General features: G+C 43.2%; 1 protein-coding gene across 2 annotated transcripts in view; it reads left to right on the top strand.

Moving 5' to 3' along the window:
- The window catches only part of SLC25A43 (solute carrier family 25 member 43), a 37,630-nt gene that overhangs the window by 8,074 nt on the left and 4,344 nt on the right, over window positions 1–25,212 (top strand). For both annotated transcript variants that reach the window (XM_059680497.1, XM_059680496.1), the window contains exons 2-3: window positions 1,791–2,032; window positions 5,702–5,874. In XM_059680497.1, coding sequence (XP_059536480.1) covers window positions 1,791–2,032; window positions 5,702–5,874 — 415 coding nt within the window. The remainder of the gene's footprint in view (window positions 1–1,790; window positions 2,033–5,701; window positions 5,875–25,212) is intronic.

Raw genomic sequence — 25,212 nt, 5'->3', positions numbered from 1 at the left:
AGCCGCAGTTTGCCGACCACTACCCTAGCTGGTTTTGCTCAGTGGATAGAGCGTCACCCTGTGGACTGAAGGGTCCCAGGTTCGATTCCAGTCAAGGGCACATGCCTGGTTTTCGGCTTCCCTCCCCAGTAGCGGGTGTGCAGGAGGCAGCTGGTCAATGATTCTCTCATCATTGATGTTTCTATCTCTCTATCCCTCTCCCTTCCTCTCTGAAATCAATAAAAATATATTTAAGAAAAAATAAAATAAAATAGATCATTGTTATAGATTATAAGTCATTCTGCAACTTGCTTTTTTCACTCAATTTTATGATGTGTTTATGTTATTACATAGTTCTAAGCTCATTCATTTAAACTATAGTGTCCATTTTATAGTGGTTTGACTTTTTCACACTTACTAACAATGATATATGTGTGTTCATATGTACATGTACAAGAATTTCTCTAAGATATGCACCTAGATATGGAATTGCTGGAGTGAAAGTAGGCAGCTTTTTTTTTACTAGATACTACTAAGTGGCCGTACCAATTTGCACTTCCACAAGCAGTGGGTGAGAGGTCCTGTTTCCACTCATTCTCACCATCACTTAATATTATAAGACTTTTTAATCCTTACCAATCTGCTAGGTGAGAAATTGTATCTTGTTATTGTTTTTATTTCCCTGACAATTAGTGGGGTGCTGCTTCTCTTATAATTAAGCCAATATGTTTTTTAAACTTAATTTCTGGGGATGTTCAAAGTCATCATTTTAAGCAATTTCATTTCTTTTAAGTTTCAACAGAAGCAAAATAATACATTACAGTTTGATATTTACCAAGTACTTCTGCAAATTTACACCCCACAGGCAAGCCAGAGTTGACAGTTATGTGGATAAACAAAGGAAATGCTTAAAGTGAAATGGGAAGGACTTAAGTTAGCTATAAATAAGAGAGTTTGGCATCTTTTCCCTATAGCTAACTAGAATTATCCTATATAATAAAAGCCTAATGTAAGTGTCCAGTCGTCCAGTTGACCATTCACCCAATCAAAGCGTAATATGCTAATGATATGCTAAAGCCGCTCAACTGCTTGCTATGGCATGCACTGACCACCAGGGGGCAGACATTCCAACCAGTAGGTTAGCTTGCTGCTGGGGTCCAGCCGATCAGGACTGAGCAAGACAGGCCAGACATGCCCTGGAGCCTTCCCAGCTTGCCAACCTCCCATGTACCTCCCCAGCCTGATCGTGCACTGGTGGAGTCCCTTGGCCTGGCCTGCTCCCTCTTGCAATCTGGGACCCCTCGGGGATGTCAGAGAGCCGGTTTCGGCCCAATGGCAGAACGACTGGTTGCTATGACATGCACTGACCACCAGGGGGAAGACACTCAACACAGGAGCTGCCCCCTGGTGGTCTGTGCGCTCCCACAGGGGAAGTGCTTCCCAGCCAGAACCGAACACAATGGTGGTGGCGGGAGCCTCTCCTGCCTCTGCAGCAGCGCTAAGGATGTCCAACTGCTGGCTTAGACCTGCTCCCTGTCAGTCGGAAATCCCCCGAGGGCTCCCAGACTGCGAGAGGGCTCAGGACAAGGCTGAGGGACCACCCCCCCCCCGAGTGCACAAATTTCATGCACCAGGCCTCTAGTATAAATATAGTAGAGTTGAATGTGTTAGTCATTAATCCTAATTCATTAGTATGGTAGTTTTCACTTTGTAAAGCATTTCCAAATGCTGGAAGATGTGAGAGTAATGTAGAACACTCTAGCACAATCTATAGCTGATTCCCTTGTCCTTCATCCTCTGTTTCCTCCCAGGTTTGTCGTACTCTTCATGGATGACCTGGGCCATATATCCCAGTGGAGTGCCATCATGGCTGGAAGTCTCGCAGGCATGGTTTCCACCATTGTAACGTATCCTACAGACCTCATCAAAACGCGCTTGATTGTGCAGAATATGCTGGAACCATCTTATAGGGGGATCCTCCATGCTTTTTCTACTGTTTATCAACAGGAAGGATTCCTGGCCCTTTATCGAGGAGTTTCCCTTACAGTTTTAGGTAAGATGGAAAATTTTTCCTTGTCCAAGGAAAGGCTGCATTCTTTGACATATATGAATAATTGTATGCCTTTGTAACCAGTTAATACATTTTATTGAGGTCAAGGTCATATGGATAAGTCCATATAGGACCACTTAACTTCATTCTATTCCACAGCTGTATACCCCACTCCTAACTTTGACCTTTTGCATCCCAGAGAGGGGTGGATGAGAGTGCATGGAGGTGCAACTGATAGGAAGACAATCCCACACACTCCTCATTCAACTATGGGAAGGAGTCTCAGTGTGCATACATGCAAATATGAGCACAACCAGGGTAGCAGTTGTAGCTTCTGTGGTCTTTGGAGCCTGTGCCAGAACTACACACACACAGGTCACCGGGACCCCCAGTGGCCAATACAGCAGACTTTTGCTCTTTGTCTGACCTTTCTTGCAACATTTGATGAGATTGATTACACCTTCTTCTGGAAACTTGGCTTCTAGGACCCCACTGTTTCCTGGATGTCTTTCTTATGTCTCTGGCAGCTTTCTTGTCTGACTCATCTGGCTCATCTGACACTGCTAGCCCCCTACATATCGCTATTCCCCCAGCTCCTTCCTTAGCATTTCCTTCACCCTCCATACCCTCCCTAGGTGGCCTCATCTAAGCTAGTAGCTTGAACAGTATCATTATACTCTAATGACCCCTGATATAATCTCTATAGTAACATTTATTGGTGCTTACTATGTGCCAGGCAGTGAGTTAAATGCTTTACATACAGATTCTCATTTAAGCCTCATTTTACAGATGAGGAAATAGATGCTTAGGGAAGCTAAGTTACCTGCCATGGTCACATGGATAGAAAGTGAAGGAATTTAGCAATATAACCCAGAGCCCGCTCTCTTAACCACTGGCTGCTACCAATTCCCAGTGGCAGTATGAATACCTGCTGTTAGACACCCTCACCTGATGCTCCCTTGGCACATCAAACTCGTTAGCCTCACACCTGCTTTCCTCCTGTGTCCCCTAATAAGACCTTTCTTTCACCCAGTGGCCTGAGACAGAAGAAACCTAGACTCACTTCAACTCTACCTCTCACTCCACTCTTGCTTTAGTCACCAAGTACTTTTGAAATGACCTCTTTGAACTCTCAGATCTATCCCTTCTCCATCTCCATCTCCTCTGCCCTAGGTTGCACTCTCATCACCATATTTCCCATAGACACAAGAAGCACCTCTTATCTGCTCCCAGTCTTGGTTCTCTCCCACCCCAGTTTGCCCTGCGCACTGCAGCCAGGGTGTGGTGATCTCTCTAAATGCAAAATGATCATTTCACCACCCTCACTCCACTGCCCTCCTCAAAAGTCTTCACTGCCTCCTGAACTACAGAGGAAAACCCCAATTCTTTATAGCCTACCAGATCCTTCAGAACAGCTTGTCTAACCTCCTCTCCTGTCACACCTCCACTTGCACTGATGCTCCAGCCATACAGAAATACTTGCATTTCCTGGAAACATTTCTCCCTTTGTACATGCTGTTCCCTCTGCCTAGAATCCCTGTCTACTCTATGTCTGATGAACTCCTATTCATTCCTCAAGACCCAGTTGAGAAGTTCTCTCTTCTGTGAAATCCTTCTTGATTCCCCCAGGCAAAATTAACCCCTTTCCTTGTGTACCTAATGCACTTTGTATAGCCCTCCCAGCTCCAGCCCTGCCCTTATGGCACCTATGAGCTGTCTCACCACTAGATGGTGAGCTTCTCAAGGAATTAGCCTACTTACTCTTCTTTGTATTCCTGCACCTGGCCCAGGTCCCAGCACACCCATTTCACACATGTTTTCTGAATGAAGGTAAATGGGGGGTTGGTACATCTTTTTGAAATTTTTTTAAATCCTCACTCAAGGATATGTTTATTGATTTTTAGAGAGGGGGGGAGAGAGAGAGAGAGAGAGAGAGAGAGAGAGAGAGAGAGATTAATATGAGAGAGAAACATCAATCGGTTGCCTCCAGTACATGCCCTGACTGGGGATTGAACCCACAACCCACGGGATTCAAACCAGTGATCTTTGGTGTATGGATGATGCTCCAGCCAACTGAGCTACCCAGCCAAGGCGGGTTCACCATTTTAATGTGTTTATTAAATATAAGTATTATATTTTTTTAAGGACAAGCAACCCCACTGTGTTATCCCCTCTTTTTTTAAAAAAAAAATATGTTTTTATTGATTTTAGAGAGAGAGAGAAACAGAAACATTGATGAGAGAGAATCATGGATAGGCTGCCTCCTGCACGCCCCCCACTGGGGATCCAGCCCCCGCCCTGGGCAGGTGCCCTGACCAGGAATCGAACCATGACCTCCTAGTTCATAGGTTGACGCTCAACCACGGAGCCACGCCGGCCGGGCTATCCCCTCTTTTAAATCCCTTTTTGAGGGAGAAATTTAGTCACTCTGTAAAATTAAGATGGTTCCCAAAGTTTCTGGAAGTTTGTGAAATTGCCATCTACTGTACTCCTTGCTCACCATATTTTCCTAGGAAGGTGAGAATGCCATACAGTGCAGGGTGCCCACTGAACCCTGACATGGCCACATCATTTCCAAAGGCAAGGTCAAGTAACCTCCCTCTTTCCGGTTTTCACAGAATGTTTCCTTCTCAGCTGGAGACCACTCCCTCCTACCCTCCAAAAGTTGATTAAGAACAGGCACTAACTTTTTCTTATGAGAGTGATTTTCTTCCAACATTTTATTTTTTACAATTTCAAACACTCAGAAATGTTAAAAGAATTAGAAATGCACATATACCCACCATCTATTCTAGGTGCTATAATTAACATTTTTCTTTATTACATATCTGTCCATCTATCCATCCTTCTAGCCCAGGGGTGGGCAAACTTTTTGACTCGAGGGCCACAACGGGTTCTTAAACTGGACCGGAGGATCGGAACAAAAGCATGGATGGAGTGTTTGTGTGAACTAATATAAATTCAAAGTAAACATCATTACATAAAAGGGTACGGTCTTTTTTTTTTTTAGTTTTATTCATTTCAAATGGGCCAGATCTGGCCCGCGGGCCGTAGTTTGCCCATGGCTGTTCTAGCCATTCATCAGTTCATCTTATATATTTTTGATAATTTGCATGTAAGTTGCAAACATCAGATGCACTTCACCCCTCAACCCTTTGATACCTGTATCATAAACTAGATTAGACTTCAATATTTGTAAATGTTTTTTAAAATATGTTTTTACTGATTTTTAGAGAGAGGGGAAGGGAGAGGGATACAGACATCCATTGGCTGCCCCCTGCATGCCCTCCCCTGGGAATCAAGCCCACAACCCAGGCATGTGTCCTGACCACGAATTGAACCGGTGACCTCTTGGTTCATAGGTTGATGCTCAACCAACTGAGCACCACCATCTGGGCTGTTTATTACTTTTTAAAGTAAAATTTACATACAGTAAAGTGCGCAAACCTTTTGCGAACCATGTGATGCATTTTGACAAATGACACAACCCCTATGAAAATAGAGCACATTATCATCACCCAAGAAAGTTCCTTCCTGGTGCTTCGGTTGGAATGGTCTTAACAAGCCCAGAGAGGGTCCTGTTTACTTGCCATGGATGCCCCACAGGCATTTATGTTCCCAAGCTGGTGTTTGCCTAGACCTCAGCAGCCTCTTCCTGGCCTTGTTTTGCAGGTGCTCTCCCTTTCTCTGCTGGCTCTCTTCTAGTTTACATGAATCTGGAGAAAATCTGGAATGGACCCCGAGATCGCTTCTCTCTCCTCCAGAACTTTGCCAACATCTGCCTGGCTGCTGCGGTGACCCAGACCCTCTCCTTTCCCTTTGATACAGTGAAGAGGAAGATGCAGGTGAGGAGTGATGTTGGAGCGGGGCAGTGGGGAGATTCCTTGGAGTGTTGGTGGGTTGGTAACAACAGCAGAGAACACCGACCCTGAGCAATGCCAGGATTCCAAGGGGATCATGACTATTCACACAAATACTATGCAAACCCCCACTCCGGGCATTTCTGCTGCTTCCTCAGGGCTATTGGCTCCAGCCCAAGCTGCTATTTCTTTCACATACTCTGCTCTTTTAGGACTTTTTAGCCCTTCCAGATGAGGCCCACTTTTCTTTCCTCTCTTTCGCATAGTTGCCACCAAAGCATAGTTGAGATCAAAGCAGCCTCCTAGCTCCCTGTCCCTGGGCCTCCACAGTGAGAGGAGGGCACTCTTACTTTCGTAGCCACCCCTTACCTCTGTGAAACAAACTGGAAAGAACCAAAATAAGCCAGGAGTTGTTTGATAGCCAAGCTCCAATAGTCCCTTACTCCCTTGCTAAGGAAGTAACTACATTTGAAATGGGTCAGTGTCTTAGCGGGAGTCACCCTGCGTTTTCCTAATTGTTGCCTGGGAAACTCACATTTTCTCTATTAGCTACAGAGGCAAAAGCATGGTGGTATCCAAGGTCCCAAAGTGAGTAACTGGCTTAGCCTAGAATCAGTCAATTTTGATTTTAAAAAAATCAGCGGGCCAAGTAAGGTTACAAGCAAGTCTGAGGGCGGGCTCAGAATTAACAACTCTGAGGTTTTGTATCTGCCTTTAACTCAACTCCAGTCCACAGGTTTGCCTGCCTTCCTGACCTCTTTTGGGCAAATCTTTTTTTTTTTTTTAAGGCCTCAGTTCCCACAGAGAATAGGGTTCCAAGAGGTAGGAAGGCTCCTCTTCCATCCCTGATTTCTTTTTGTTTCTTTTTTGTTGTTGTTAATCCTCACCCGAGGATATTTTTCCATTGATTTTTAGAGAGAGTGGAAGGGAAAGGGAAAGACAGAGAGAAACATCGATGTGAGAGAAACACATTGATTGGTTACCTCCTTCACAAGTCCTGACTAGGGCCTGGGCCCGGGAGGAGCCTGCAACAGAGGTACGTGCCCTTGACTGGAATTGAACCCGGGACCCTTTGGTCTGCAGGCTGATGCTCTATCCACTGAGCAAACTGGCTAGGGCACAAATCTTGATTTATACAATTGATATATGTTCCTGAGGAGCTGCTTGCATATTAAATTGGGTTCAGTTGAATCCAGTTTTAAATATCAGTCCCAGCTGAGTTTGTTTTTCCACCTGTCTGTAACTTGTCCCTCCGAAGTCTCAGTGGCCCCCGGCTTCCCTCCATAGCTTTCTTGGCTGAGCCGGTCTCCACTTACCTCAGCACTAAAAAGCCTAAAGGTACTTATCTCAACCTATAAAGAAAAGATGCCTTCAGAATAATACACATCATGATGACACCCAATTCTGCTGCTCCTGTCCATCAAACCTTTCATCTCTCTGGGTTGTGATCCTTTCCTGTCTTTTGTCAAAACAAAGAAATAATTGTCACATTATTGTAATGGTAGTGTAGGTGCAAGTTTAGAGCCTGCTCACTGTGTGCTTATTTGTAAACCATTATTCCTAATTTTAAAAGGAATGCATATACACTTAAAAGGGGTTTAAATGGTCAATTTTATGTTATCTGCTTTGCACAGATTATAGAAAAGTATAAGAAACAAAACAATAATTACTTATAAGCCCAATACCTATGCAGTGTAATGATTAATAGTTTTTCTTTTATGTGTATTTCTGTGTGTGTGCACGTGTATATATGTGTGTGCATAAATATATATAATACATGTATATGGAACGTTTTTTTATAAAATTATGTTCCTAGTGTATATAAAAATTAGTATCCTGCTTTTTCCACTTATTATATAATGGGTACTGCCCCAGGTCATCAAATATTGAGAATATCTTTTTAAATTATCTCAATATTCCACCATATGGATGTGTCATAAATGTTTTAATATATTTTTATTGATTTAAGAAAAGAAGGGAGAGGGAGAGAGATTGAAACAACAATGATGAGAGAAAATCATTGATAAGCTGCCTCCCGCACACCCCTCACTAGGGACCAAGCCCGAAACCCAGGCTTGTGCCCTGACCAGGAATCGAACCATAACCTCCTGGTTCACAGGTCGACACTCAACCACTGAGCAACACCAGCCGGGTAATAAACATTTTTTAAAACAACAAAGATGAATTCTCAAAGTCCTGGAGGCTGGAAGTTTAATATCAAGGTGTTGTCAGGGCCATGCCCCTTTTGAGTGCTCTAGGGGAGAATCCTTCCTGTCTTCCAGCTTCTGATAATCCTGACAATTCCTTGGTTTGTGGCAACATAACTTCAATCTCTGCCTCCATCATGCCATAAATAACAATTTCTCGCCCTGGCCAGTGTGGTTAAGTGGTTAAGAGTGTTGGCCCCTGCACCAAAGGGTCTTGGGTTCGATTCCCGGTTAAGGACACCTACCTGGGTTGAAGATTCAATCCCCGGCCCTGTGCTGGAAAAAACCAATTGATGTGCCTCTCTCACATCTCTCTCTCTCTCTCTCTCTCTCTCTCTCTCTCTCTCTCTCTCCCTCCCTCCCTCCCTCCCTCCCTCCCTTTCTCTCTAAAGATCAGTGGAAAAAATATCCTCGGGTGAGGATTAACAAAAAAACACAATTTCTCGGTTTTTTAATATTTAGGCTCTTTCTGATTCTCCAATATGATAACATTGCAGTGAAAACCATTGTATTTTTTCACATTTGTGATGGCACCCTTCAGCTATATTCCTAGAAATCAACTTACAGGTTACAAGATAAAAATAATTCTAAGGTTCTTAATGGAGTTTGTGCCCTAGAAAGGTTATAAGTTTATACTTGCATCAGCAGTAAGAGTGGTTCATCTCAACTCTCATTATTAACAGGAATTATTGTCACTTTCTAATTCCTTGTGAACCTAATAGCTAACAAATTCTATCATTGTTTTAATTTGAATTTCATCGATCATAAGCAAATTGCACATTTTTCAGATATCAATTGACCCTTTGTATTTCTTTTGTAAATTTTCTGTTTATGTCCTTCACCTATTTTTCTAGGATAGCCAGCTTTTTCTGCTGATTGGTAAGAAGTCTTTATATGTTAAAGATATCAACCCTTTGCCATACATTACACATATTTTTCCCAGTTCAACATTTGGCTTCTGATGCTGTTTATGAACTGTTGTTGTACATATTTTTAGATTTTTATGCAATTATATCTATTACTGGTTTTTGTTTCTAGCTTTACTTTTCTGTGCAAAAGACCTACCCCATCCCATAATCATATGACTATTCATTTATATATAGTTCTTTAAATAATCTTGTTATAATTTTTGCACTTAATACTAATATATTTTGGATTTACCTGGGATATATGTGCAGTAATCATTTGACTTTTACAAAGATAGTTTACCAATTGTTTAAGGATATGTCAACCTAAAGATAAAAAGGCCTTTCACAGTGAGAGACAAGAACAACTTATTTGAGGTCAAAGAATAACTATTTGGGAAGCACTGATTCAGGTAGAAGCCTGAATAGTGTTCTGATTGAGAGGCAAAGGCAGTGGATATTTGTGAGAAAGGAAAGGGGAACAATTACATCAATAGAAGGAAGGCATTTGTATTGGTGCAGATAACATAATTCTAAACAATGTTTTTAGCCCTGGCTGGTGTTGCTCAGTTGGTTGAGCATCGTCCTGTGCACCAAAAGGTCGAAGGTTCAATTCCTAGTCAGGGCACATATCCAGGTTGCAGGTTCAATTCCTGGTTGGGGCTAGTGCAGGAGGCCACCAGTCAATGTTTTTCTCTTCTTTCTCCCTGTTCCTTTCGCTCTATAAAATTGTTAAAAAAAAACAACTGAAAAACAACAAAAACACATATTTTTAATTTTAAAAAAACCACACAATGTTTTAACTTTTCTCGGAGAGGTGACCTTGGTTAAAACACATAGCGCCAAGAAGGTGAGCAAACATATTAACAGTATGCCATATACGCCAGGTCCCTTGAAACATATGCTGTCCAGATGTTTCTTCAAGCAGCAAGGATGGACCGGCTTCCGGCACTGTTCTTGTGCCCTATTGCAATTCCTCTAGCTCTATAATGACTTTTACTATGTGGCATGGCATCTCCCTCCTCATTGCTCTTCATTTCAAAATTTCCTTGCTTATTCTCAGTCATTTGTTTCCCCTGATGAACTTCAGAATTACCTTGTGATTATGAATGGAATATGTTAAACCTATAAGCTTGAATAATTCATGTCAGAGATTCCGTCTTTTACTTAGGAATGTCATATATCTCTTTTAGTTTCAGTCTTTTTTCTTTAGATTGAACCATATGAAATTGCCAATATTCTACCTTTTTTGACATACTCAAACAGTAATTTCATATGGTTCAACCCTCAGAAAAGTTGATTTCTTCATATGGTAATTATGCTTTTTCTAAAAAACATAGTTTCTTTTAAAACACACACACACACACCAGGGAGAGGTTTACTGGGAAAGAGTTATGATCATAAAAATCTAGAAGCTTTTTATTTTCTTTTTAAATCCTAACCCTAGGAATTTCTCTTACTGTCAGGAGTGAGAATCGGCTCTTGCTGGTTGATCACTTATAGCAATGGTTTCCATGCTTTGAAGATCACTTTTTTGAAATAGTAGATAGAGCCAGAGGCATCTCATCAGCACTTTCTGCCACCTCTTATAATTTAGTGTTCCTCATGCATAGTACAAGGCCTCGAGCCTAGGGGTAGGGGTGATCAATGAAAAAGGGTTAGATTATGGGACCAATTCTAATGTGAGGGGTCCCCCCTTCCCCATACTAAGCAATTCTCCAACACCAGCTGGGTGTCCTACAATTCAACTCAGTTCTGGCACTATCTACCTGGAGACAGCATCAGACGCCACAGGTTAAGGGCTCAGTCCCACAAGACAGCCACCCCCACTTCAGATGCCAATCACAAGTCCAGGTTGTTAACTATGCTTCTGACCAACTGGCTATAAATAAGAGGTTCCCAGGACCCCATCCTTAGGTTTGCTTCATTCACTAGAGCAGCTAACAGAACTCAGGAAACCAGTTTACTCACTAGATTACCAGATTATTGCAAAGGGTATTAAAGGATATGAATCAACAGCCAGGTGAAGAGATATATAGGGCTTGGACCCAAACAAAGGAGCTTCTGTCCCCATGGAATTTGGGACCCAGCACTGTGGCACATGGATGCGTTCTGCTTCGCCAAGCTGGAAGCTCTCTGAGCCCTGTGCTCGGGGGTTTTTATGGAGGCTTCATTACATAGGCATGATTGACTAAATCACTGGACATTGGCCATTGATTCAACCTCCAGCCCCTCATCCCTCTCAGGTCAGGGAGGTGGGACTGAAAGTTGAACCCTTTGATCACATGGTTGGTTCCTCTGGCAACCAGCCCCCACTCTAGGTGTATTCCAAAAGTCACCTCATTCACATAAACTTAGGTGTGGTTGAAAGGGGGTTGTTACAGATATGAAGACATCTTTATCACTTCCATCACTTAGGAAATTTCAAGGGTTTAGGAGCTCTGTGCCAGCAAAGGAAATGAAGACCAAATGTATATTTCTTATTATAAATCACAATATCACAGAGGTTTTTTGGATAAAATTCAATGACATCTAAATGTGGTAGTCGGGTTTCAGTCTTCCCCAAAAACTTTCAGCTTTCCTTTCTCCACCTGAAAACTAGAACAATGACATCTTCTGGGGGAATCTAGCCACCACTATATTCTACTCTAGAATATTTACTTATATACAACAATGTACTATAAACCCAGGTAAGATACACTGGAAGTGGGTTTTTTTAGGTAAACTTGTTAATCTTTCCCCTTATATAGAAACATTCTAGATAATGCATATACAGAGCATCAATAAGAAGCTTTAAAATAAATGCAAAGTCATAATGATTGTTTTAAAAAAATCCAGAGGCCTGGCCAGTGTTGCTCAGTGGTTGGGTGTCAACCTATGAACTAGGAGATCACAGTTCAATTCCCGGTCAGGGCACATGCCAGAGTTGTGGGCCAATCCCCAGTGTGGGGTCTGCAGGAGGCAGCTGATCAATGATTCTCTCTCATCATTGATGTTTCTGCCTCTCTCGCCCTCTCCTTTCCTCTCTTAAATCAATAAAAATATAGGAGATACAATCATGAGAAAGAATCATTGATTGGCTGCCTCCTGCATGCCCCACACTGGAGATTGAGCCCGAAACCCAGGCATGTGCCCTGACCGAGAATTGAGCTGTGACCCCCTGGTTCATAGGTCGATGCTTAACCACTGAACCACGCCAGCTGGTCAATAAAAATGTATTTTTTTTAATCCAAAGAGGCAGTTGCTCAGTTTTCAAAAAGTATGGTCAGTATCCAGTTATGAATAACATCATAAATGTCATCCAAAGATATAGAAAAGGGCCCTAGCCGGTTTGGCTCAGTGGATAAAGCGTCAGCCTTCGGACCAAAGGGTCCCAGGTTCGATTCCGGTCAAGGGCACATGCCTTGGTTGCAGGCACCTCCCCGGCCCAGGCGCTGGTCAGGGCTCATGCAGGAGGCAACCAATCGATGTGATTCTCTCACACTGATATTTCTCTATCTTTCCCTCTCTCTTCCACTCTCTCTAAAAATCAATGGAAAAATATCTTCGAGTGAGGATTAAAAGAAGAAAAAACCACAAAGATATAGAAAAGGAATTCTTAGGGTTGTGGTCAAAGTGTTATTTAACAGGGGTTAATAAACATAATAATATCTTGTCCACTCTACTTAAAAAAAACACACACACAAAAAAAACTAATCCCCAAGATAGAACCAGCGCTTTTTTAAATGTAAACATGCATTGCTTTCTCTGGCCAATAGATGTCGCTGCAGTCAACGGAGGGTATCTGAGCACTATCTGAGGGTATTAGAGCCATGGAGCTAGTGATCTCTCTGTCCACTTAACAACCTCTTAATCCCTGCTCGAAATACATCTTCAGTTTGGAAGATAAGACCTCTAGAAACAACAGTCGAACTCTAAAATTCTTCTGGAGTTGTTGTTTTTTTTTCCTGCAAAGCATACAATCCAAATTCCCCAAGAAGAGAGAACTTTAGTCTCCTCCCAGGGGAGTAGACAAGGTTTGCCAGCAGAATTTCTAAGGAGGGAGCTTTGCAGGGCAGCCAGGCTGCTCTTACCTGAGCAGGTTTAGTGAGAACATTTGCATTCCATTGGCTTTCCTTGCTGCATTGCCTGTAGGAAGCAAATCCATGTCAGGTGTCTGTTAGATAACCTGTTGGCCAGGGAATTTTGTCGACCCTGACACTGACTGGCCACTTTGAATGTCTCCTAATATACTTTTACATACACAGCCTGTTTGATGCCATGTCAAGTTGGAATTTTCTTGAACATTAATGACCATAGTCAGAAGTCTTGTTTAATCAGCTGAGCCCTTCCTTCACTGTGCTTACATTCATTTTATTCCTTTTTCTTTTTCTTGCCCTGGCTCCTGGCTGACATGCTAGAGAATGGAGAGGTAAATAAATTGTGCATGTGCATGTTTTGATGGCATGGTTTCTGGTGGGAAGGGGGATCGGTCAGCCCTCTGTGCAAATGGAATGAGGTGCCCCCCACCTGGTGCGCTTTCACAGACCCTAAAACAGTGGTTCTCAACCTTGGCTGCACAGTAGAATCACCTGGGAATCTTTTTAAAATCCTAATTTCTGGGCCTCATCCTTCGGAAATTCTGTTTCTTTGTTATGGGGTGAGGCCACAACATTAGTAACAAAGAAACAGAATTTCCGGAGGATGAGGCCCAGAAATCAGGATTTTAAAAAGATTCCCAAATGATTCTAATGTGCAGCCAAGGTTGAGAACCACTGCCCTAAAAGCACCCTGCCTGAAATCACCATGGCCACACTTCAGTGCGTTGTAGTTCCAGCTCTTCCAGGTATGGCCTGGCCTTTTCATCTTCAAACTCCCACACCTGGCTCAGAGCCTGGGCCTAAAGAGGCTGGCAACACCTAGTGTATTGAGAGAGTAGAAAGGGTAAAATATTGATGGGGATTAATTTATCTGACCTGGAATTCCTGAGAAAATGGTTCTCTGGACAGGCACATGAGGAGAGAGGGAGACAGACTGCCCTGAAAATCGAGGGAGCAGCTGAGAACATGGGATCTCCTGAGAGGATCAGGAGGGAGGCACCAGGCACGAGCTTGGTCCCCCCACAAGTCTGCCTGCCACCCTCCCCTGTTGCCTGTATTAGGTGACTCCATTTCATCAAATATAAAACTGAGTGTCAGCCTGTTGCTTTACACCCCAGGGGACTTTGACCCCATCAAGCTCACAAGGTAAGCAGGATTGGGCCAGGTCAGCATTTGAACTGAAAGCACATAAGATGAAGGACAAAGGTAGTCTCTGAGTGGCACAGCTGACCGAGCAGAATACACACCGTACCTGAGTGAAGTGAGGCTCCTGCCTGTTCAAACAGAGATGCTGAGCCTGACCCAGATGCTTAATGTCTCGGGCTGTCTTTGGTCAACTGAACACTATAGCTTCGCCAGGCCCTCCCAGAGTGCCCCTTCCTCACACGTTTTTCATGCTTAAATCCACATCTCCATCCCTGCTCCCACATCGCTGGGCATTACCACTTGGCTCTCACCTCTCCACTGGCACCTCTAACTGAATATATATCAGATTAACTTCCCTTCCTCTGAAAATGTCTTCCCAGAGTTTTCCATTTCAATGCCATCATTCCCCATTACCCAGGCTGGAAATTCACAAGTTATCTTTTGAACTTCCTCTTCCCCAATCCCCAATCAACCTTGAGGTCAGTTGGTTCTTCATTCCCAACATTCCCAATGTTCCCACACTGGTCTTTCTTTTTGTCACTGTCCCTGTCCTAATCTGGGGCTTACTAGCTCATACCAGGCTATTGCAGTAATCCTCTAATTGGCCTCCAGGATTAATTCTAAAAATGATCCTGGAACAGTAATGTACCAGGCATTGTGGTAAGTGCTTTATGTTTGGTATCTTATTTAATTCTTACAACAACCCTATGCGGTGGGTACTGTTCCTCTCAAGCCCATTTTACAGATGAGAAAATCAAAGCAGTGAAAGCTTCTGCAGCCTGCCGGAGCTCACCCACCCAGTAACTGAGCTGAAATTTAAGACCAGATAGTGTGCTTCCAGGGCCGATACTAATTTCAGTCCCTGCAGCCCGGTTCGTAGCTTCTTCCAGACTAACTTTCTTAAGATCTGCCTGTGTTTTGGCCTTCTTTTCGCCCCTAGAGAACAAAGGCTGAGTTCCTGGGCCTGGCATGCTGCCCTTACCAAGTTTGCCACCCTCATGGCACAGAGACCCTCTATATGAGAAGTTGCAAAATCAAACGCTAGCAGGAACTTGGAAGTAACATGAAAAAAAGAGAAAATAGGGAAACCCAAATAGCATACACTTGCCCCCTAAAGAATAAGCTATCGAAAGTGTTCTGAGCCATCAGGCTTTTGGCTTTCAAAAGCATTGTGGAGAGCTAAAGGCGCTGTGCTCACAAAATGTGATTAGCATCTAAATGTGAATAGCAGGAAGGAATAGAGTGAGCTAGTGGTGGCTGTGGGCAAGCTCCCCTTCTCCAAAGCATGGATGCCATTTAGAAATGTGGGCCCAGTTTCTCAAGGGAGCCCGAAATCCATATTTTTATGTAAAATCTCCCAATTGTCTAATGTTGGCAAATAAAATTAGGAAAATTCTGCCTGGGCTAAACAAAATACCCCTTTTAATAACCTCTGCTCTATTCAAACCTCCAGTTCAATCACAATGATCTCAGTCCACCTCCCCCATCTCCCTAAAGAATAAGTGTATTTCCCATTTCAGGCACCTCTGCCTGGAGGAGCTATCTCCATCTCCTTAAAGGCTCAACTAAAGTTTGCCTCAGTGGTCGCTGTCTCTTCTGACCTAAAATAGCACATATGTATTGCTTTTGTTTGACAAATGAGTTGGCTCCTCATCCCCCACAGCTACCCCATCCTGATGGATAAAGGCAGGTATTTTGCCTTTGCAGAGTCACAATGGGGGTGTTCCAGACCACTGCAGAGGGGATTGTGAAGCAGGAAAAGCCAGTTAACTAACAATGTGCTCTAGCAATACAATTGAAGATGCTATGTTTTCACTGTAACCCCCACCCCACCCCCAAGGGCACTGTTATATTGTGGGAGTTTTGTGGGTGAATAGCCCCTTTTAAATGATGCTATTAGCCTGTGTGCCCTTTGACCCAACCAATTGAATTTTCAAAGCACTTCTATACATGCCCCCACTGCTCCCATTTCTACATCATTCCTCTGTCTCTCCACCCTGTCAGAGCCACACTCTGAAGTCTTCTCTCACCTCCTGCAGCTGGAGTCTCCTCCTTCTGAATGCCCATAGCATACTCTCACTGTCGCTCTCTCAGGCCCATGTAACATGTTTCGTTGTGTTATGATCTTCTATGTCACTATTCCCTCTACAGCTCTTTGCCTTTGGGACGCATGTCTTACACATTTGTATATCCTCACAGTACATTGCCTCTCGTAGCAGGCACTTGATACTTGTTTAAAAATGAATGAAGCTCAGGGCCAGCTTATGGGATCTCACTGTGAGTACAGAATCGAACCTTAGCTGCTGCTGAGTGAGCTCCAAGTCTGTGTGCTTGTCTCTACTCATGAGGAAGTTAATAACAGCCTGCTCTAAGGAAGCCTCTGCTTGTCCCTTGCCTATAATCCTCGCTCTGATAATGCACTGTCTTCTATCTCCTACCTTAGCAGTCATGTTCTGTTTATCTCGGCCCAAACAGCTATTACCATTTCAAGATAGGCAAAATGCTCAAAGGATAGAGCAAAAAACATCATGAAACCATTTGGATATGCACCCCCTCTTCAATGCAACCTCCCACCACTTTGTATGGTGCCTAGAAGTTCTTGACAAATCCTAACATCATAGAATTTCTATTTGTTAGTTTCTTGATTTCAGTAAATGTGACCTGATGTAAATAAATGTGTCTAAATCTGTGCTCTCCTTGGTGGGGTGCTTTTGTCATGGGTGAGGATAGGGACAAATTATGTCAGGAGGAGGTAATGAAAGGAGAGTGTTCCCTGGGATTCAAAAATTATAATAACATATCTACCATTTATTGGTCATTTAATATGGACAAGGCAGATTATTACCCCATTCCACCCTCTTTATAGACCCTATAAAATAAGTAAGTATCGTTATGATTCCTATTTTCTAGATGAGGAAATGAGGCACAGAGAGGGGCTTGTTCCTAGATCCTAAGTAATCAGTTCATTTTTTTTTCCAGTTATTTTGCCTGAGGCTTGGGAGTAGTGGAAGAGGGAAAAGAAAACCTAACCTTGAGAGTTGGGAGCTCACAGGGTGGGGCAGAAAAATAATTTTACTTCTACCCTTCTAAGTTCTTCTGGCTGGACTAATAATCAAATCAACATGAGACAGATTCACAGGAGAAAATGTATTACATATGTACGTACAGGGGTTCCCTAAGAATATGAGACCTGAGGACAATTGGGTAGTTGAGGCTTATGTGCCATTCTGGGCTAAGGAGAGGGAGACAGGGGTCTGGGACTTCAAAAGGAAAATAAGCAATTCATAAGGAAATAAGAAGGAGCAAACGTGGAGAAGAATTTCTTGCTTCGCCACCCAGAAACAATAAGACACACATATGGGAGTCTAACAGACCTTATCTGCCACATTTAGTTCCTATTATGATGCTAAGGTAATGCTCCCTTCTTTTAAGCAGGCTTTTCTATCTGAATTCCTTTAGGCAGGTAAGGGGGAGGGCCAACGGTACTTTCTGAGTCCTTTGTTAATAACCAGCTTAAAATAATCAATATCCCAAGAAGCATATTTTGGGGTGACAAACTCTGCTTCCCCTCACAGTTGCAAGAGCAGTTGAAGAAAAAAAAAAGTGTGTAATCTCAAAAACAGGCAAGAGCCCAGCTTTGGTCCGGGAATGGTTAACTCAAGTTAGAGGGGAGAAAAAATTCTTTGGGAAAGTAGGCTGTCAGGCAGCCTGACAATGGAAGGCTTGAAACCGGCAGACATAATGAAGAGCATATATCGTTCAGCAGCACGGACCTTTGGCCAGCCACACCTGGCCACGCTGCTCAGAGGGACTGGGAAGAAAGCCCTACTCACTCTCTGAGCCCCTGGGAGAGCAGACTCGAGGAGAAAGGAAATCGTGGTCAGCATACCTGCTAGGAAGTGCTAACAGTTCCGGGTTTTCTGCCAGGTTCAACATTTCTTGGTTGACACAGCATATATTCTCAGCAGGAACAGACCAGCTTACCTGACTTGAAGTGCAAACACTGCTGGGCTTTAAGTTGATTGGGTAGTGGGTAAGGATATACCAGAATCTTTAGTTTGTTGCATTTTCAGCTCCTTGCTGTCATCTTACTTTGGGATCTGGCCCCTTTGGAGACTGACTTCTGCCTAAGTCAGTAGCATTGCCTTGGCAGTCTGAGAAAAAAAAAAAAAAAGGTCTCGTTTCAGCTCCAGGTAGATGTCTGGATATTCCTTAGGCTGGGTGGCTTTGTTTGAGCATCATTGTTAAAATATGGGGAAAAGAAAACGCTCCCCTTTGTTTTTTTTTTTTTTCAAAAGGTATAGAATGCCCTAAATATAGTAGGGATGGCAGTTGTTGACCCTGGAAACAAGACTGCCCCTAGAAGGCAAGCCAGGAGAATGTAGGGAGGAACCTTCATTTCACTCTTTGTCAAATCACTCTGCCCTTTTCTCCTGACCTGAGCTGGCCTACTCCTTTGAAGAGATAAAGTCTGGGAATCAAAATGTCCTAAGCAGACTTCTTTCAGCTCCAGCTAAACAGTAATAGCAGCTAAGATGGGAGCTTACCCCTCTCTCCACTCCCAGCCCACCTCCAAAGTGAGGGTGAAGAGAGAGGTAGGGGAAAAGGAAACAAAGGTCCCAGAAAAGGCTTGCTTGTCAGCCAAGAAAGACCCGCAGCTGTGAGCAGTCATCTGCAACTGCTGTCAGAAGATGCCTAGCTTGCTGACCCCTTCCCCCGCTGGCCTCAAGCCACTTTTAGAAATGGGATGCAGGGTACCTTGTCGGCAGGCCATGCTGATGAAGCTGCCTATACCTACTTTTCTGGACATCCTTTAACTGCCTATTTGTACTTTATTTTTTATTGTTGACAGTATTACAGATGTCCCCTATTTTCCCTCCTTTTGCCCCCCCTCCACCCAGCCCCTGCCCCACTCCAGGCCTTCACTACTCTACTGTCTGTGTCCATGCATATGTATATTGTCTGTGCTATGCATATAAGTTCTTTGGTTATGGCTGTGTTGTCTTAAAGGTTTAATCAGTAGAGTAGCTCCATGGTTAGGAGTGTGGACTTTGGATGCCAACTCTGCCCTTACTCCTGCATGGATGTGGGTAAGCCATGAACCCTCTCTGAGCCTCATCTTCCTCACCTGAGGAAGAAGCAGAGTGCCTAGCTCATATACCGAGAAAGGACATTGAATTGGGTTAATGCAGATCCAGAGCCAGGCACATGATAAATATTCAATAAAGCCGAGGTACTATTTCTATTGTTCTTGAAGCATCTCTTCAGAATCTATGCATGGCATTAAAGGCCTGATTAAAACGATAAAAGCTGGCCCAGATGTGTTTCTATGTTCCCTATGATTTCTATGAATACACAATTGAGTTAGCATCACAAAACCTCAAAAGACCCTCAACTCTATAGATAATGATGAGCAGGGACAGTAGGAGAGTTAGTTATTTATTTGTTGGGTTCCTTTAACAGGCATTTACCTAGAGACCACCATATGCAAGTAATGCATCTATCTGTACATTCTCAGCCTCCTGAAAACTTTCATCTTCCAAATCTGTTCCCTCACCCTTCCTGCTGGATCACACTCCAATCAAGGTGATGCTAAAAGTTAGCTCTTCCAGCCACTGTTGCCTGAGCTCCCCTGGCCTCCTCCTGGGCAGCTCCAGCAGCTCCTCTCACTTGCATCTCAATTGCTTTCTCTAGCCTGGCCCAGCTGCACTATTTGTTTCTCCACCCCACCCCCCACCATCACACAGGAACAGACTGTCTTCTCTTTCCAAGCAGAATACTAACCTGCTGTCCATTTGCCCACTCCCCCCTCCTTATCCCGGGCTTTCTGAGCAGCTGGTCAGTCATAGCCTGCTGCTGAACCACGAGGCTCCAACTTCCGCCAGGATGGAGGGTATCTTCGAGGCAGGCCATGCTGGGGGCGGCTGCCTACACCCACTTTTATGGACATCCCCACTGCAGAGCCTTAGTGCGTCCCAGCTCTGGGCACCTGGCTCTGCCAAAAGAAACTTGGGCCGTGTGGTTCACAGTACAAAAAGGTTCTTTTACTTCAATATGATCGTTTGATTATTGGGGATTTACCAAATGACAAAAGCCTCCCACCACAACTGTCTTCCAGGCAGGTGTGCCCTCAGATGGTTTGGGAATTGGACGGCTTCGTCTCCGGCTCGTGTCCTATATGTCCACAGAAGATAATGTCATTTCCAAATAACAAGCAAGGGTTCTGAGCTCCTGTTTGCTCCAACTAGCAGACTCTTTTTCTTTTGTTTCTTTTCTTTCATCTTTCCTTTTAAATGCCTTTTTCAACTTATTTTTTTTTAATATATTTTATTGATTTTTTACAGAGAGGAAGGGAGAGAGATAGAGAGTTAGAAACATCGATGAGAGAGAAACACCGATCAGCTGCCTCCTGCACATCTCCCACTGGGGATGTGCCCGCAACCCAGGTACATGCCCTTGACCGGAATCGAACCCGGGACCCTTCAGTCCACAAGCCGACGCTCTATCCACTAAGCCAAACCGGTTTCGGCTCAACTTATTTTTTAAAAACAGTTTTAGGTTGACCTCAAAATTGACAGGAAGGGGTGGAGGATGGGTAAAAAGGTGAAGGTGAAAAAGAAGGACAAACTTCCAGTTGTAAAACAAATAAGCCATGGGAATATAATGTACAGCACAGGGAATATAGTCAGTAATATTGTAATAACTTTGCACAGTGATTGATGGTTAATAGACATATGGTGATCACATCATAGGGTATGTAAATTTCAAATCACTATGTTGTACACCTGAAATGAATACAATATTGTATTCCAACTTACTTTAATTTAAAACATTTTTTAATGGAAAAGATGCTATATAGATTTCCCACATACTCACTGCCCGTACAATTCATTACCAACATCCCCCACCAGAGTGGCTACATGTTACAATTGAGGAACCTACATAGACACATCACAATCACCCAAAGTCCATAGTTAACTGTAGGGCTCACTCTTGGTGGCATACATTCTATGGCTTTGAACAAATGTATAATGATTGAAAAGTTAAATCAGTGGTGTGTGGGCAAGCTAAATAGCCATCTCAGACAGTGATTTAAAAAATTGAATTTAGCCCAAACCGGTTTGGCTCAGTGGATAGAGCGTTGGCCTGCGGACTGAAAGGTCCCAGGTTTGATTCCGGTCAAGGGCATGTACCTGGGTTGTGGGCACATTCCCAGTGGGAGATGTGCAGGAGGCAGCTGATCGATGTTTCTCTCTCATCGATGTTTCTAACTCTCTATCTCTCTCTCCCTTCCTCTCTGTAAAAAATCAATAAAATATATATTTTTTTAAAAATTAAAAAAATTAAAAAAAAATTGAATTTATTTAAGGAAAAGGCCTGGGAGATGGGGATATCCAAACAGAAGGGCTACACAGCACTGAGCCAAAGGGCACTGGGTCCATGATGGCAGCAAAAAATATACCTAGAACAATGAAACAAGGAATGGCATAGAAGAAGCAACAGGAGAGCCGAGGCTGGGCTGCTTTGGCTCACTGGGAAGTCAGAGAAAAGAGGTCCTTGGAGCCAGGTTCAGGGGGTTAGCCTGGGATGAGCTGCCGCTGCCCATTGCTCCCCTCGTTGCAAGTCTTATGGGGTCCCATAGAGGTTAGGGGACATGTGCCTGTGGGGGACTGGCACAGGCATGCTTCTTGGAGGGAGAGCTTGCACTGGGTCCTCCATCCTGAGCGTATTTATCTCTCTTTTGCAGGTGGAAATCTTAGGGGAGTCCTCAGGGGAGGGTCTCAATAGAATATCAGCTTTCCAGGTGTGCTCTCTCAGGGTCATGGTCTCTACTGATTGGTTGGTGCCAGGGAAGGGAGTTATTAGTCAATGCAGCTGGTCCTGAGGCAGTCACAGGGTCACTTGTCTGGTTTTACTGCTTTTCTGGGCCTGGAGCTGAAATACAACCGAGGCCTAGAAGTTATCTGTAGAGAGGAAAAGGTCAGAGGGTCTAAAGTGCCTGATCAGTGATATGAAAGATCAGGGACCCAAGCCGCATGACCAGTGATATGCTGACTGAGAAAAGGTTACCCTGGGGGCAAGGTTCTTGTTTTCCCAGTTTTGCCCCTTGCTAGGCACCAGAGCTTTCTTCCCAGGTGAGTTTCTGTACCTGGCCCATTGTCCTTGCTCTGCTCATGTCTAACAATGACCTGTATCCTTCATTATAGTATCATACAGAGTATTTCCACTGCCCTAAAAATGCTCTGCTCTGCCTAACTCACCCTTCCCTTCTCCCTCAAACCATGGCAACCACTGATCTTTTTACTGTCTCCATAGTTTTCCAAGATGTCATATAGTTGGAATCATATAGTATGTAGCCTTCTCAGATTGGCTTTTTACTTTCTTTTTTAAGTCATTTCTTTTTTATTGAATTTATTGGGGTGACATTGGTTAATAGAATTATATGTTTCAGGTGTACAATTCTATGATATGTCATCTGTATGTTGTATTGTGTGTTCACCACTCAAAGTCAAGTCTCCTTCCATCACCATTTATCCCCCCTTTACCCTCTTCTACCACCCCCTAGCCCACTTTCCTCTGATAATGACCATACTGTTGTGTCTATGAATTATGTGTGATTTTTGCTTAATCCCTTCACCTCTTTCACCCGACCTCCCAACTCCCCTCCCCTCTGATAGCTGCCATTCTGTTCTCTGTATCTGAGTCTGTTTCTATTTTGTTTGTTAGTTTACTTTGTTCATTAGATTCCACATATAAGTGAAATCATCTGGTACTCTTCTTTCTCTGACTGGCTTATTTCACTTAGCATAACACTCTCCAGGTCCATCCATGCAGTTGCAAAGGGTAAGATTTCCTTATTTTTTATGGCCGAGTATATTTCATTGTGTAAATGTACGTCAGCTTTTTAAAAAATATATTTTTATTGACTTCAGAGAGGAAGGGACAGGGAAACAGAGATAGAAGCTGCCTCCTGCATGCCCCCTACTGGGGATTGAGCCGCAACCCAGGCATGTGTCCTTGACCAGAATCAAACCTGGGACCCTTCAGTCTGAAAGCCAATGCTCTATCCACTGAGCAAAACCAGCTAGGGTGTACCACAGCTTTTTATCCACTCATCAACTGATGGACACTTGGGCTGCTTCCCAATCTTGGCTACTGTAAATAATGCTGCAATGAATATAGAGGTGCATATATTCTTTCAAATTGGTATTTCAGGTTTCTTCGGATATATTCCCAGAAGTGGAATCATTAAGTCATATGGTAGTTCATTTTTAATTTTTTGAGGTAATTCCATACTGCTTTCCACAGTGGCTGCACCCAGATTGGCTTTTTTCATAGTAATATGCATTTTAGTTCTCCCCATGTCTTTTCATGGCTTGATAGCTCATTTCTTTTTCATACTGAATGATATTCCATTGTTTGAATGTACCACAGTTTATTTATCCATTCACCTAAGGACAACGAAGGACATCATGGTTGTTTCCAAGCTTTGACAATTATGAATAAAGCTGCTATAAACATCCATGTGCAGGTTTTTGTATGGACATAACTTTTCAACTTATTGGTGTAAATACCAAGATCTAGCATAATGTTTCATTTTGTAAGAAACTGCCAAACTGTCTTCCAAAGTGGCTATACGGTTTTCTGCATTCCCACCAGCAAGAGTTCCTGTTGCTCTACACACTCGCCAGCATTTTGATGGTGTCAGTGTTATGGATATTAGCCATTTCCCCTTTACACCCATCTCCCCAATCCCCCTACCATCTGGCAACCATCAAAATGTTCTCTGTATCTATGAATTTGTTTCTGGTTGTTTTTTTTTACATGAAATCATACAGTATTTGTCTTTCTCTGTCTGACTTCTTTCACTTAGCATAACAGATGTACTGTTTCTTTAACTAGCCCCGTATTAGTGGACATTTAAATTATTTCCAATTTTCTGCAGTTACTAATAATGCTGCAACAAAAATCCTTATAAAATATATCAGTTCTCCTGGAGAGCGTTATGCTAAGTGAAATAAGCCAGTCGAGAAAGATAAATATCACATGATCTCACTCATATGTGGGATATAATGATCAACATAAATTGATGAACAAGAATAGATCCAGAGACAAATGGCAGGGGTGTGTGTGGGGAGGGGGGGTTAGAGAGCAACCAAAGGACTTGTACGCATGCATATTAGCATAACCAATGGACACAGGCATTGGGGGGGGGTGTCAAATGGGGGAAAAGGAGACATATGTAAAACATTAGACAATAAAATAAATAAATAAATAAACAAACAAACAAAACAAAACAAAAACGTCAGTTCTCACATGGACAAATATATCTGTAGAATAAATTCCTAGAAGTAGGATTGCTTTGGTCAAAGGGTATGAGTTTTATACATTTATAAAATATTGTTTATTTCAGTACTCATGGAAAGAATGAACAACCTGAAATGTTACCTCTGCTGGAAGGCCTCTGTGAAGTTTATCACAGAAACTGTCAAATGCTTGGCTTTCTTTGAAGTATTTGTCTTTTATTGTGATCTACTGCAAGTTTTCTTCTTCTTTCCCCCAATATGTATTAAGCACATGCTACATGCCAGGCATGTTGGTAGGCTTTGAGAATAAAACCACAAACAAGACAGACATGGTCACTGCCCTCATGGTATTTACAGCTCAGGAGGCCGGGGTTGTCGGGGGCAGTACACATGAAAGAAATAATTATACACCAAATCATTACAGAGTGTGTCACATGCCATAAAGGAGAAGTACAGGGTGACCAAATGTGTTTACTAGACTCCTGACTTTGGGGATCTGAGAAGACTTCCTGGAAGAAGTGATATGTATTCTGATCAGTAAGAGAGACTCAGCTAGGCAGAGGAAACGACAGGTTTGAAGGCTTATTGTCAGGAACGTACAGTAGGGCCAACAGCATGGATTATAGGATCAAGACAGGGCCTTCAAGGTCATTTAATTCCAATTTCCTCACTTGACATG

The sequence above is a fragment of the Myotis daubentonii genome, chromosome X (genome assembly GCF_963259705.1).
Source record: "Myotis daubentonii chromosome X, mMyoDau2.1, whole genome shotgun sequence".
Lineage (NCBI taxonomy): Eukaryota > Metazoa > Chordata > Mammalia > Chiroptera > Vespertilionidae > Myotis > Myotis daubentonii.
Note: the sequence above shows the minus strand (reverse complement) of the source record. Positions and strands in the feature narration are given on the sequence as shown.